This window comes from Diceros bicornis, chromosome 26 (assembly GCF_020826845.1).
Source record: "Diceros bicornis minor isolate mBicDic1 chromosome 26, mDicBic1.mat.cur, whole genome shotgun sequence".
Taxonomy (NCBI): Eukaryota; Metazoa; Chordata; class Mammalia; order Perissodactyla; family Rhinocerotidae; genus Diceros; species Diceros bicornis.
Genome location: NC_080765.1, coordinates 44640485 through 44654736, shown reverse-complemented (window position 1 = coordinate 44654736; position 14252 = coordinate 44640485). Strand labels below are relative to the sequence as shown.

The window sequence follows — 14252 nt, the reverse complement described above, 5'->3', positions numbered from 1 at the left end:
CTATCCCTGTATGTCATAAGGCATTAGAACAAGGCTACTGCGAAAGGCACTGTGCGGAGAAGGATCCTATTCTATTCATCCATTCTGCATGGCATAGCTCAGGAGAAAAAAGCTCAAGAAAATTCAACCTTCTGTCTTAGAAAGCAACAGACCACAAAATCGGAGACCACTTAAAAAATATTAATATGTATTAAAACCTAGAGACTCATAAGAACTCAGTTCCAGGGGAGTGGCAAACACATGGTAATGGAAAGTGTTTTGATTCTTTGGGGGTCGCCAGCCATCACTGAGGTGAACTAAGGCACTCCCCTCCTGCTGCTGCTCCCCCCAAGTCCTTCACTGTTCACCTGCACAAGTACAGAAGGATTCATAGAAGGAGCAGAGGTGATACTTAGTCAGTCAGTTTTGTTACTTACTAATAAATCTATGATGTGATCTTCCAAATAACAAAATCACAATTCCTTGGAAAAGCACACAACGACCACATTAATAACACACCTTTCTTTCCTATAGCTTCCTATGCAGGAGGTCACCATGCTGAGCTCTTCGGCTATGGAAAGCTATTCAAGAAATATCATGATTGATTGACTGACTGATCCAGTGGAAATAATGAATGGAAGGAGGCTTGGCAATTCTGCAACAATTTGCATTTACCCAGGTGTCACCCTAACTACCACCGATGTTCAGGAACTGGCTCTGCTCTCACGCAGCCATCCTCAGCTTCCACTACCCAGCCTACTGGTGGCTTGCCGAGTACTCCCTCCAGCCGCCCCACACATCTGGCTAAACCCAGGAGACTAAAGGAAAATCTGTGGCAACATAAAGAACTCAATTCTCAAGGACTTCAAAATTAACTGAGAGATGACCCCAAGTTCAACTTATTCATCCGTCAATCTGTCTGTCAATCCATCCATATGTTCTCATTTGGTAAGCACTTACAACATAAGTTTTATATCATACTATTTGTTCTCATTCTTAAGAATTCCCTTCTTCCCAACTTTCCCCAAACTTTAGGGTCATATTATAAATAGCTGCTTATAAAATTGATAATAAAACATAAGCTCTTTGATACATAAAATACTATCATTAAGCGCTTCTTTCAAATTCAGACCATTAAGTGCAACAGCAATATTCTCGCATTCAACCATCAGTGCAAATATAACATAAACAACTCAAATACTTATCAGAGTAACTTAATTAAACCAAAATGTGTAAAAAAAAAAAAAAAAAATCTTGGTAATTACACATTCCATACTATTAACTTTTCTAATAAGATATACAGATCTCAAACTCATTAACACTCATTAGACACAATTACACATACCAAGCACCTCATTATTATAAATGAAAAGCAATTCCCAAGGTACACTTTATGACAAGTGTGTAGCTGAAATAAGTCATGTACAATACCTATAAAAGTATTTTTTCTAATAGTTACTACTCCCCAAAACTTTAAACACGTGTCCATTGTACTCCTGAAACTGACATGCTAAATTTCCTAAAAGTACTATGATGTAAAAAGAAAAGTAATAATGGTAGGATGATTTATTTTTCTATCACCTTGCTGTATAGGAAAGAACAGACCCAGACTACTTTTGATACACAGAGTGATCAACTGTGGAGAGGAATTTAAAGAAACAAGGTATCTCTGTGGCCTTCCATTTCTGGGTGAAGATGCAATAGTTGGGCTTTAATAACGACTTCTTCCCGTTATATTCCACTTTCGTCCACACTTTCCCAAATGCCATCCTTTTAGGCAAAATGTCCTATCTTAGGGCGAATGCCATTCCCAAGCCCAAGGCCATTCATGGGGTAGCCAGAGCCTCCCATAGAAGCTGCTGACATGGTCACTGTATTTTGGGTTTGTGTTAAAAGCATTTATTTCCTAAATGTAAAACAATACTATATTTTTTATTTTAAAAGAAAATATATCAGAAGACAAGCATTTGGAACTTGACATCTCTTAACAATTCAGAGGCAAGGAAAACAAAGTACAAACAAAAAAGGTCTCTGATATTTAAGTGTGGCCCAACTGGAGTCTAAATGATGCTATCAGATCATACAGGTAAGGAGACGCAGGCATTTACTAGGAGTGACGCTGATGGAAAAGGGAGTTACAAGGTAAAAGTCACCATGAACTCGGTCTTGAGAGCTCAAGACGCTCCCACCCCTCCGAGAGCATTCTCCTGATCTCTGGGGCTGCGGGCATTCTTCCCTGAATTCCCAAAGTGCCCACGGGCTCTCTGCTTCTCTTTGGGCATTTACACGTTACATCTTCACCTGCTCACTCCACAGAGTCAGTGAGTGCAGGCTGTGTGTTGGGCACTCTCCTAGGCTCCAGGACACGGTGTGAGCACAAAGTCTGCACTCATGGAGCATATGGTCTGTTGGGATAGACAATGGATTAATCTAATAATTACCTAATGAATATAAACCTGCAGCTCTGGACCCTGTATCAGAGAAAAGCAGGCCTCATCTCACCTTCCCTGTACATTCCTTGAAGGTGGGACCAACGTGTGACTCATGTCAATTCTTTACCTGTCGAGGCGCCTACCACAGGGCCTCGCCAAGTCCCTTGCAGTGTTCAAGCAAGCTGTAGCAGTCTACCAGAGCAACAGGCATTGCTAAGGCCCTCCCCACACTGCAGCACTGAGTGCTTTGGACTGGACAAAAATTAAAGGAGTGCTAAAAACAGCAGTGCTTCCTTTATCTGCATCATTGAGAAGGAGGCCTCTCTGTGAATCAATTTCACACATTATTGATGTTTACCTCTTTAAATGTCAAAACCTCTTGCTCTTTTTACCATTTTTATATCTTCTTTCCTTTCTTGGGGCTTAACGCTATGTTTCATACACAATCAGTCGACTGTCACATCACAGTGTCAGTGTGGCGTCATCCTCTTTGTGTATCAGTTGGCATTTCTGCTACCAGCACATCTTCAAATCACCCCCCAACACCTCTGCTGCCCCACCACTCCCCTTCTGTTACAGCTTAATCAGGAGCCCATGACCTAGGAAATAAAAGGCCAAGTGTATAGTGGGCTCTTTCCAAAACTCACCTGTCACTTTTCATTTAGGTCCAAGGCAGTCCTTCCCCAGTGAGCACAAAGATGTTCTACTAATCCATGTATAGTATACACCACAAGCTTTTTTTTTGTGTGAGGAAGATTAGCCCTGGACTAACATCCATGACCATCTTCCTCTACTTTATATGGGATGCCACCACAGCATGGCTTGATAAGCGGTGCATCAGTCCGTGCCCGGGATCCGAACCTGTTAACCCCGGGGCCACCGAAGCGGAGCGTGCAAACTTAACTGCTACGCCACCAGGCCGGCCCTATACACCGCAAACTTGCAACACTCAATTCACCAGAAACTTCAGTCCCCAATCATTCTCAATAAAACTGGACTCAATTTGGAAATCCAATGAAACTGATGTAAATTAAACTTCAAAGATTTATCAGGGTATTGGGAGACACACCACGAAGAACGCAGAGCAGCTACTATCTAGTCACCGCTTAGATTTCTACCGAAAAAGTCATGCTGCAATTTACTCAGATGTGCAGAGTTGCTCCCACACCACAATGCCTCACAGGTGCTTTGTGTGCCAGACCATATTCCTTTCCAGCATCTTCACGTGCACAGTGCAGGGCATGACAACAAAGGGGAACACAGAAGCCCTGGTGCCAGGCCTCCCATCACAGCTACCACTGAGCAAGAAGAATGCACAAGCCCTCCAATAGGTTTTCTTCAGAAAACGTCTTCAGACGACTTAGGAGGGGGCAACACTGTGTTATCCAGAAGAGCAAGGACAAAGCTATTCCAATGAACTACACCACCAATAACTGTTTGGTACTTAAATCAGGCAAACAAGCCCACCACTCTGTCCCTACAGCCATTTAGGTTCCATTTCCCCATCTGCTCCCCACCTCAACCATAGTCTGTCAAAAGAGGTGTCTGAGAATCTCTGAAGAGCTCTCAGGAGGAACAAGGGCCTGTTCAACAAACACTTACCAAGCACCTATGCAGGCTACTCTATGAGAAGAAGTTTTAAGGAGGCAGATCTGGACTCAATTATCATGAAGGAAGGCGTTTCAAACAATCAGAGGTGCCTAAAATTGGAACAAATAGCCAAGCCAGGTGGTAAGCGCCAAGCCAGCGGAGGTATTCAAGCAAGAGGCTGGAGAACTACTGACTGAGACACTGTGAATGGGCTCGCACTACATACAGCTCAGCTCAGGTCCAAGGCTGCCATGGGCAGTGAGTGGGTTCAGCTCGGCTCTGGGACTGACCCTGTAGCATTGCGTCTTGACAGTCCTTGTGGGATTCTGAGCTGGGAAACCCAAGGTTTCCCCCAGAGAATGACTCAAAGCTTAACAGTTCCAGGACAGACACCTGGCCCTTCAAGGCATCCAGAGCAGCGCATCTCATTCATTAATGTGCATACCAACCACCTGGGAATTTGTTAAAACGTAGATTGTAATACAGCAAGTCTGGGATGGGACCCAAGTTTCTGATTTTCTAACAAGCAACCTGGGACTGTCTGTGCAGCTGGTCTGAGGACTACGGTTTGAGTAGCAAGAACCTCACTGATGAGGCAACAGGAGTTCAGAAAATTCAGTCACAGGTCCACAGAGCTCCAGTCTTCTGTGCCACCCTGTGCACTGGAATTTACTGGGAGTCAGATGCCACGACTGACATTTAGATATATACCGTGAAATGTCCTAATTATTCAATAAAATCTGAATATCTCTATAACAATGGATAGCTTGACATCAGTGATTACAGAATCTCTAGAAAACAACTCAAAGAAAAATCAAACAAAATCTCATCATAGGCCAAAAAGGTAACCAACGGTCTGGGTTTCATTTCAAAGACCATTAGGTTAGCTCAACAGGTGATTCCAGCAGGTTCCTTCAACAGACACCAATGAGAGAAGTTTGACAGTGGAATGTGTGCACCAGGTAAGGTGAGCATCTGTGGGAAACCCTGCCCAGAAAGCTCAGCCTTGGTAGGTAGGGGGCACACGCTCCCCGAGCAGGTAGGTTTCAGACAGGCCCCAGGGGTCCTCATCACCTCGGTGCAAACAGTCCCCCTCTCTCTGAACCACCTCGCTTGCACAGGAACTCTGAGTTCTGTCAGATCTGTGTCCTCGCAGGCATGTCAGCTGTGCTGACACTGTTCGTGCTGTCTACAATGTTCTTCCATTGTTACTTTATTGAAATTGGGCTCCATCAAGCCCCACCCTCCAGCACACACTGATCCTCCCCTTAGGGATTGCCGATACTACTGACTTGTCTCCACCTCTTTCCTTCGAATGATTCCACTGTCACATCACTTTTTTTTTTTTTTGAGGAAGATTGGCCCTGAGCTAACATCTGTTGCCAATCTTCCTCTTTTTTTTTTTCTTTTTCTCCCCAAAGTCCCAATACATAGTTGTATATCCTAGCTGTAGGTCCTTCTAGTTCTTCTATGTGGGACGCCGCCTCAGCGTGGCTTGATGAGTGGTGAGTAGGTCCGCACCCAGGATCCAAACCAGTGAACCCGGGCTGCCGAAGCAGAATGAGTGAACTTAACCGCTACGCCACTGGGCCGGCCCCATTGTCACATCATTTTTAATGCAGATATTCTGACTCTGGAACCTGACCTGAAGCTACTGGAGGGTTGGATGCACATTTCCTCTCTATTGCCTGACCCTGGTGTTCACACATGATAAGCACAATTTGCTTTAGGAGAGGAGAAACATCAACAAACATTTACAGAAAAGATATTGCTGAAATTTTCCCACTCATCATATCAAAACTCCTCTACATTCACAAAACTACAATGCTAGAGCCAAAAGACTATACTCAAAGGTGAAACCTAATTTGAGAAGTATATAAAAAAGTTTTAAATAAGTGCTTTCATTTCTTTCATGAAAAATTACCAAAACCTTGCACAAAGTTAACCTAAACATTCCCCGTGACTTTATATTATAAATTCACCCTGGTAACACCTTACATTATGACTAGTAGAAACACTGCGGTTTACCACTTCAGAGAGCACGCACTTGGTCGATTGTCACAACAGTTACGCAGTTATAAGGATGTTTAAAAAAAAGAAAAACCACATACGTTTCTTCTATTTTTTTTTTTTAAACAAAAACCACATACGTGTTTCTTAAAAAGATAAATCACAAAAGTTTACAATTGTCATGGCAATACACACCAAAACCAAAAGGTCCCAGAAAAGCCACACCCCCAAATTAAAAGTTCAGAATGAAGTCTTAACTCATTACTGATAGAATACCGTACAACTACAAACTTGACAATGAATATTTTGGCACTTAAAAGCCTATTACTGAAATGCATCCTAAAACACAAGAGATTGTAACCATCAAAATATACTAGTTAAAAGTTTTACACTAACTTGGAGGAAAACAGACTGCATTCCACTAGAACTACCGTCCCAAAAATTCCTAGAACTTCACTTTATATAAGAGATGTCCTGGAAAATTGTATTAATTCAAATTTTGGTCAACCAAAGAATAATTTAACTTACTAAGGAAAGTGACTTTTAAAGGAAACTTAGTAGGACTCCTTTAGGGAGGGAGGGAGGATAACAGGCCCATGACCCCATAATGTCTCCTATGTGACGTGGACACTCTGCTGTGTGGAGTCGGCTCGCTAGGTGCCCTCTCAGGAGGGAGGTGAGCTGTTCTTAAAGGAAAAGCACGTGAGCCAGCACTGGCGCTTCACTCCATGACACTCTTAGGAACAACGTGCTTTTCCATCTTTCCCTGCCACTCGGAAACAACCAGAAAGAAAAGCAGCACATGTTCTCCAGACAGCAGTGGGGTCTTGAGGAAGATGATCAAGAAGAATGAGAGTAATGAACACGTAACCACAAACAGGGGAGGGTGGCAAGATGGCACAGACAAGATGGAGGAAGATGAGGAAGACTGTGCTGTGCTGAAAGTCACAGGGAGCAGCTCCAGCCAGAGGGGTGACATGAGGTTGAAGGGCACGTCCTATCTGTCCAAACTGAGGGTCACACCCAAAGACCACAGTTTTACCTCTGAAACGACAGGAAAGGACTTAAAATTGGGAAGAGATGTTCATCTTTTCACTGCTGACTACAGGGAGACCCCGGCAGCCACACACAGGCCTCTTGAGCAGAGATCACTGCTTAACTGATCAGCTAAGGGCTACACAGATGACTTGAAGACACAAAACAATGGGAATGATCAGGATGTGGCCAGTCCTGGGGCAGAGACTCTCAATCTGTTCTGAATAAATTGTTAGTTATGCAAAATAGGTTTGGGAACTGCCATCTCCATGGAGGAGGGAAAACCTCCCAAATGTCTACCTGTGTGATTTTATACTGACCTGGACTGACTCTTCTATAACATGGAGTCCTCAAAACTTACTTTAGGATGAGGGGTTTCTAACTCCAAAAGAAGTGTGCCCTCTCTTTCCCCTGCCCGCTTTGAAGTCGCGACCATTATAGTGACGCAACATACACTCAGAGACTGAATATGTCAAGAAATATGAAGAGTCGTCATGCCAGCTCTTTGATCAAAGCAACCCTTCTCTTTTGCACTGCTTTGCTGCTGCCAATTCTAGTGCATGTGTGCAGGACAGTGGGGAATGAAATTCCAAAATGATCATGTCTACTGAGCACACCGAGAATCTGTCAACTGGCTAAGCTTAGCTTCCTCCTCGTGTCACTGCACACCTCCACCTTCCTATCTGCTTGCCACTCGACTTCGTGGTTAGTAATTTCTGCCCTGCTTCCTACCTACTCTTCTGTATCCTCTTTAGAAACAGCTTATTTTCTTATCTCCGAGCTTCTCTACCCCCAGTGCTCACTTACTTTGTTGGTTTCGCTTGTCACTGGCATTTTTCAAAGGGAGGCAAACAGGACAGTCATGTCGTGTGCAGTTCTTCCAATGAGAGATGATTTGTCGTGAAGATGCACAATGGGCAACTATGACCAGAAAAACAACAAGATGTTATTTTTCTATCCAAATCGTCACACTTTCAATTACACCTAAATTATAATGCCAGATTCCATAAGAAAATGGTAACAAGTGTAACCATAAAACAGTACAGGCAGTCCTCAACTTACAAACAGGCTATTTTCCAAAAAGTTTGTAAGTCGACTGTTGAGAATTCCAAACAAAAACTTCCCGTAGAAGCAATGTTATGAATGATGGTGATTAAGGTTCAGCCCACAAAACAAAAACTATTTGACCTAAAATACTAAACAACTGGAATGAAAGGTATAATAATAACGCCATAATGTCACTATTTAAAATAAAAATTTTACATTATGTTTAAGGATGAAACCATCTAAATAGTATAGTTGAAGAAATACAGATAAAGAAGCAAATGAGAAGTCTGTGAAATTCTGAAGGGGACTCCAGGCACTTTTCAAAGGACTTGCGAGTGTACTTGAACCTAGCTACTCTCAGTCTTTATCTTCACTTCCATCCTAAGGCATGGTGATTTCTTTCTAAAGGTCTAAAGCCCAACAACGTGTCATGTGATTGTTGCTTTGCTTCTGCTTCTCCATCAGGCGCAGGGTTACGCTGGGGACTCACAAATGTCACAAAGGGAGAGAGGGAGATCAGGGAGAGAGTCTCTCCAAGGTTTAGAAGCACAAGTAAGAAGAGAAGGAAAGAGGATAAACATTAAAGGACAGTCCAGTTGTTAGAAGAAACACTTTCTTCAGCAGAATCGAGGTGCCTGCCATAGAAGAGGGGCAAGGGTGGCACATGATGTGCCTGATTCACCCCCTCCTCGAGGGGAAGGATGGAGGAGGCATGGATGAGACAGTGCGCACGGACAGTCGCCCAGGACAACTTGGCTGGTGCTCTGATGAGCCTCAAGATGAAAGGGTGGAGGAAAGACAGCGGGCCCCTGGCCACTTGAACGCATGAAACGACTACAAGGAAGACACTCTAGGTTTAGGGCAGGGCGTGGGCGTGCATCTGCTTGTGCTACATTGCCCAAAAGAAAACCATGATCCAGACACTTACGATGAAGACAGTGCTCAAGAAGTGACAAATGTCTTCCGTGACAGAGGAAGGAGGAAAAGAAGAAATGCAGGGCACAGCCTTATCCAGTAGAAGTGCACAGAATATTATAAAACCACATTGCCTTTCTCCTCAGCAGGTAAGTGTTCCAGTGGCATTTGACTGGTCATTATGTGGGCATGTAGGTTGCAGAAACCTTATTAACCTTATTAATTAACCTTATTAATTAAAAGATCTGCCTAAGAATAACAAAGACAAATTCTATCCTAAGCTCTGCCACTGGGATTTCAGAAAATGGCACTTACCTTGACAGGCTTTCCCAGCCTGACAATGTGTCATGTGATTCAGAACATTTTTCATGGTTCGACAATGTGGGAGAGAGCAGGCCCGAACCTCTCCGTTTGCTTGTTCTCGTCTCTGACATTTATGAGCGTGAAGCAGTAGAACCAGCTGCTGCTGTATCAGTTTGCGTTTTTCAGGATCTGCAGTGGGGCCCGTCGCAATTGCTTGTGTGGGTACAATTCCCACTGATGTTTGCATCTGAGACTAAAATAAAACAAATTAACAAAAATATTTTAATAAGCTTGCAGAGTTCCAATTCATGTTCATTAATTATTTTTCAAACTAAGGTTAAAGCTGACAGATAATATTGACCACAGAGAGAAGGCAGCTGGTGTGGTTCTCTTTAATTTACCAGGGACTTTCAGGAAGATCCAGAAGGGCAGAAATAAACCAACTCAGAAGCAAGGCTGATTAAAGTCCACTAGTGTATGGTTATCTTGGAGTAAGAAAATGACACTTATTGTTAGCTATAGTAACCAAAACCCAACTCTACAATATATACAAGTGCAGGAAAAGCTGTGTATTATATTAGGTTGAACCATATGAAACTGTTGTTTTTGTAGGTCCAAATGGCCCAACACTGGCAATTTCATATGATTCAACCTAATTAAAAAGACTGCTGAGACCTGCCCAATCACAACCCACTGCAAATATCCGATGCGGCAGGAGAATCGGAGCCACCCTTTGGATTTCATTGTGACCAGGAGGACAATACTCACAGCATTCATTATCTCTCCTGAAAGAACAATATGACACTTATCTTTACTACGACCATCCAGTACAATTGTTAATGCTTATGAAATGCTTTCCCTCCCATTAAAACTTCCAGTCAGATATCTGACAATTTTTTTCAAAAAGTATTTCATTATCTGCTAAAGATACAGAAATAGAGTTTAGTTGCTTTCGCTTTTTCAAAATAACAAGCCAGACCAACTATACCTCTCAATTGCAAAGAAAATGGAAAAGATGACCTGTGGAGTCTTCTTCTTCTTTACAAACCACCAACATTCTTCAGACAAACTTACTAAAGAAACTTATGAAATAAGAGAAATGTAATGTTCCTAATGTGCAATAATAAAATCCATGGTTCAGAGATTTCTAATCTTCTCTAATGCTCCAACACTCGAATACTCCCAGCTTCATTTCACCACACTCACTGCCTCCTCTAAAGTTTACCACCGCTCTGCTTCTTCAAATTAAGAATCAAAACTGTACTTGCGATTAGGAGAAAAGTATAAAAATACTTCTTAATGAGCTAAAGCTCATTTTTAAAAAGTTAAAAGGTTTTCTGTTTTGGTTTTATCTCTATGAGAACTTAGAAAATAAGTGTGCAGAAAAGCTGCATGGCTTCACTCAGGAGTACAACTCCTGGAAGCAAAAGCAAAGTTCTCAGTGAGAGGCAGAGCATCCTGACTGGAGAAGTACTGAAATCCTAGGAGACAACAGCCTCTTCTCCTTACATTGCCTTTTCCTGATTATAAAAGTAATACATGCATGCTGTAGAAAATTTGGAAAGCAACAAAACTACTAAGAAATAACTAACACCTGAAATCCCAATATCTAGGAGTCCACTATTAAAGCGTTGATAGGTTTTTCTTCTTTCAGTCTTCTTCTCTATGTATACGCATACGTACGAACTGTAATCACTAGTCTTCTATCACATCCTGGTATTTACTCCAGGGTCTGTCCCATACCATCAGTTGTCTCAGACAGCGTGACAGCAGGATTTGTAATGAAGGTGTGGCTGTACATTCATTTATCCAGTCCCCCATTGCTGGCATACACTATATCTCCCCTTTTCTTGCAATTTAAAACAAAGCTTCAATAAACAAACAGCCTTTGACTATGCCCCCAGGAGCATTCAAGTATCCACGTTAAAAGTCTCCTCCTGAATCAGCTTATTCCCACGGACTAGAAAGTCCAACCAGAAATCAACAGGAATGGAGATATGGAAGAACATGAGAAATGTAAGATGACCCTTGTTTAGGTCTCTTTCTTTTGCCTATACGAAAATTTCAAACACAGAAGAGCAGAGAGGAAAGGACACCATTGTCACACCTAACAAAATGAACGATAATTCTTTAATATCCGTTAATACCTAGTCCATATACACATTTCTCTAGTTGTCCAAAAACTGTCTTTTAGAGCTGGTTTGAAGAAATTAGGACCCAACTGAGGCCCACATCCCACATTTGGTTGTTGCTTTTAAGGTTCTTCACTTACTGCCACCATCCCCCTTTATTTTCTCATGACACTGACTTGTCAAAGACACCAAGCCAGCTGTCGTCCTGCCGCTGCTTTTTTTTTTTTTATTTTAGTTATTTATTTTTTTTCCCCCAAAGCCCCAGTAGATAGTTGTGTGTCATAGCTGCACATCCCTCCAGTCGCTGTATGTGGGACGTGGCCTCAGCATGGCCGGAGAAGCGGCGCGCGGGTGCACGCCCGGGATCCGAACCCAGGCCACCAGCAGCGGAGCGCGCGCACTTAACCGCTAAGCCACGGGGCCGGCCCTGTCCTGCTGCTTCTTAAAGTACAGAAATGCTACATACAAAAAAATAAATCACGTAAAAATCCTAACCTTACAACTATTATAAACTGACTGTCTTTAAGTTACTGAAAATTAACACACTGCTTCTCATTTGGGATGTTCTTAATAGCACCTTTGGAACTATACTTGACCACATGTCGAAACCTCCACATGCAGAAATAGTGTGGCTGGAAACAACACGGCACACTTAAAACCTGGTCTATTATTTGTCTATCTGTAGACACTTAATGAGCTCTACACATTTGTTTACATGTGCTCAAAAGCAAACTGGAGGGTAAAGCTGAGTCAACGGCAAAATGGAACAGAACATGTCTGTCTCATGTCCCTGTGCTTGGCCCTCTCCACGTAATCCATTTACTTGTACAGGGCTAGTCCAGTGTGCAAAGTGCTTACAGACTCAGGGGGCATTTAACTTCCTCCTCTCCCAGATTGGTATTCAATGAGATGAAAGGGCCTGAAATTTATGTGAGAAGCACCCTTCAGACTCTACCAACTTCCCTGCTCAGTCTCCACTGCCCAGGCAGGCACCGAGAATAGAAGAAAAGTGCTTAGACAAGAACCTCCCTTTAAACATACGGAACAAAAACTGTAGTGTTGTAAATTCCCCCAAAAGTAATGTATAAATTTTGTGCAATTTTCTTTTTGCAAGAAGCCAAGAAAATTCTGAAAAACAGTAAGAATAAAAGGGGTATCTATCTTGCCAGATACCAAAACTATAAAGCTATAGATTTCTTGACACAAGTCCAGAAAAAGACACATGTACATACTAAATTAGTGTATCATCAAGGTGGTGTTTCAAATTGGAGGGTAGTGGTGACAATCTTTGATCCCTCTAACACCTTAAAATATAAAAATAAATTCCAGATGAATTAAAGTGAATAAAAATAGATTAAATGGATAAAAATACTAGAAAAAAATAATATTTTCAGAATGAGGATAAGACAAACTTCTTAACATAAAGACATAAGAGTCAAGTTTAAAAAGTGAAAAACAGAGAAAAATGGTTGTTTTTGAGAAGAAATACTGAGTCAAAAGATAGGACCATTCTTCAAGCTCCTAATATATGTTGCCAAGTTGTTTTCCAAAAAGGTTGTGGCACTTCTTATTAACAAAGAGTTCTTAGGGGAAAAAACAATAATAAAAGATACTACTCCACTAAAAAGTCGGGCAAAAACGGTAGAAATACCACAGAAAAGAATACAAATAAACAACAAACATTAAAAATGTTCTATACCTCGGTGCCAAGACAACTCAATGGAGGAAGAATAGTCTTTTTAACTAACGGCAATGAAAAGGATAGGACAACTAGATATCCATATGCAAAAGAATGAAGGTGGACCCCTTCTCCATGTCATACTCAAAAAATTGCTCAAAATGAATCAAAGACCTAAATGTGAGAGCTAAAACTATAAACTCTTTGGAAAAAAATCATAGAAGTAAACCTTTGTGACCTTGGATTAGGCAATGGCTTCTTAGATATGTCACCAAAAGTACAAACAGCAATAACAAAAAAGATAAATTTGACTTTATTAAAATTAAAAACTGTTATGCTTCAAAGGACATCATCAAGAAAGTGAAAGACAACCCAAAGAATGGGAGAAAATGTTTACAAATCACAGATGCAATAAGGGACTTGTATCTAAAACATATGAAGAACTCTTACAGCTCAATGATAAAAAGACAACCTAATTTAAAAATGGGCAAAGGATCTGAACAGACATTTTCCCAAAGAAGATATACAAATGATCAATAAGCACATGAAAAGATGCTCAACACCATTAGCCATTAGGGAAATGCAAATCTGAACCACAATGAGACACTATTTCACACCCACCAGGAGGGCTACAATAATAAAACAAAAAAAAAACCCAGACAGCAACAAGTGTTGGTGAGCATGTGGAAAAATTGGACTCCTCATACGCTACTGGTGGGAATATGCCAAATGGTGCAGCCACTTCGGAAAACAGTCTGGCGGTTCCTCAAAAGGTTAAACCTAAAGTTACCATATGACCCAGCAATTCCACTCGTAAGTATATTCCCAAGAGAACTGAAAACATATGTTCACACAAAAACGTATACACAAATGTTCACAGCAGCATTATTCATAATTGCCAAAAAGCGGAAACAACTCAAATGCCCATCAACTGATAAATGGATGAACAAACACGATAGATCCAAAATGGAATATTATTCAGTCATAAAAAGGAAGTACTGATACATGCTACAATATGGATTAACTTTGAAAACATTATGCTAAGTGAAAACATTCAATCACAAAAGACCACATATTGTATAATTCCATTTCTATGAAATGTCCAGAATAGGTAAATCCATAGGGGCAGAA

The 14252-nt window shown here is 41.5% G+C and overlaps 1 protein-coding gene across 3 annotated transcripts in view; it reads right to left on the bottom strand.

The window, feature by feature from the left end:
* The window catches only part of CREBBP (CREB binding protein), a 132157-nt gene that overhangs the window by 47921 nt on the left and 69984 nt on the right, over window positions 1-14252 (bottom strand). For all 3 annotated transcript variants that reach the window (XM_058570167.1, XM_058570168.1, XM_058570166.1), the window contains exons 4-5: window positions 9324-9564; window positions 7854-7967 (exon numbers count right to left, since the gene is read on the bottom strand). In XM_058570167.1, the coding sequence (XP_058426150.1) occupies window positions 7854-7967; window positions 9324-9564 (355 nt within the window). The remainder of the gene's footprint in view (window positions 1-7853; window positions 7968-9323; window positions 9565-14252) is intronic.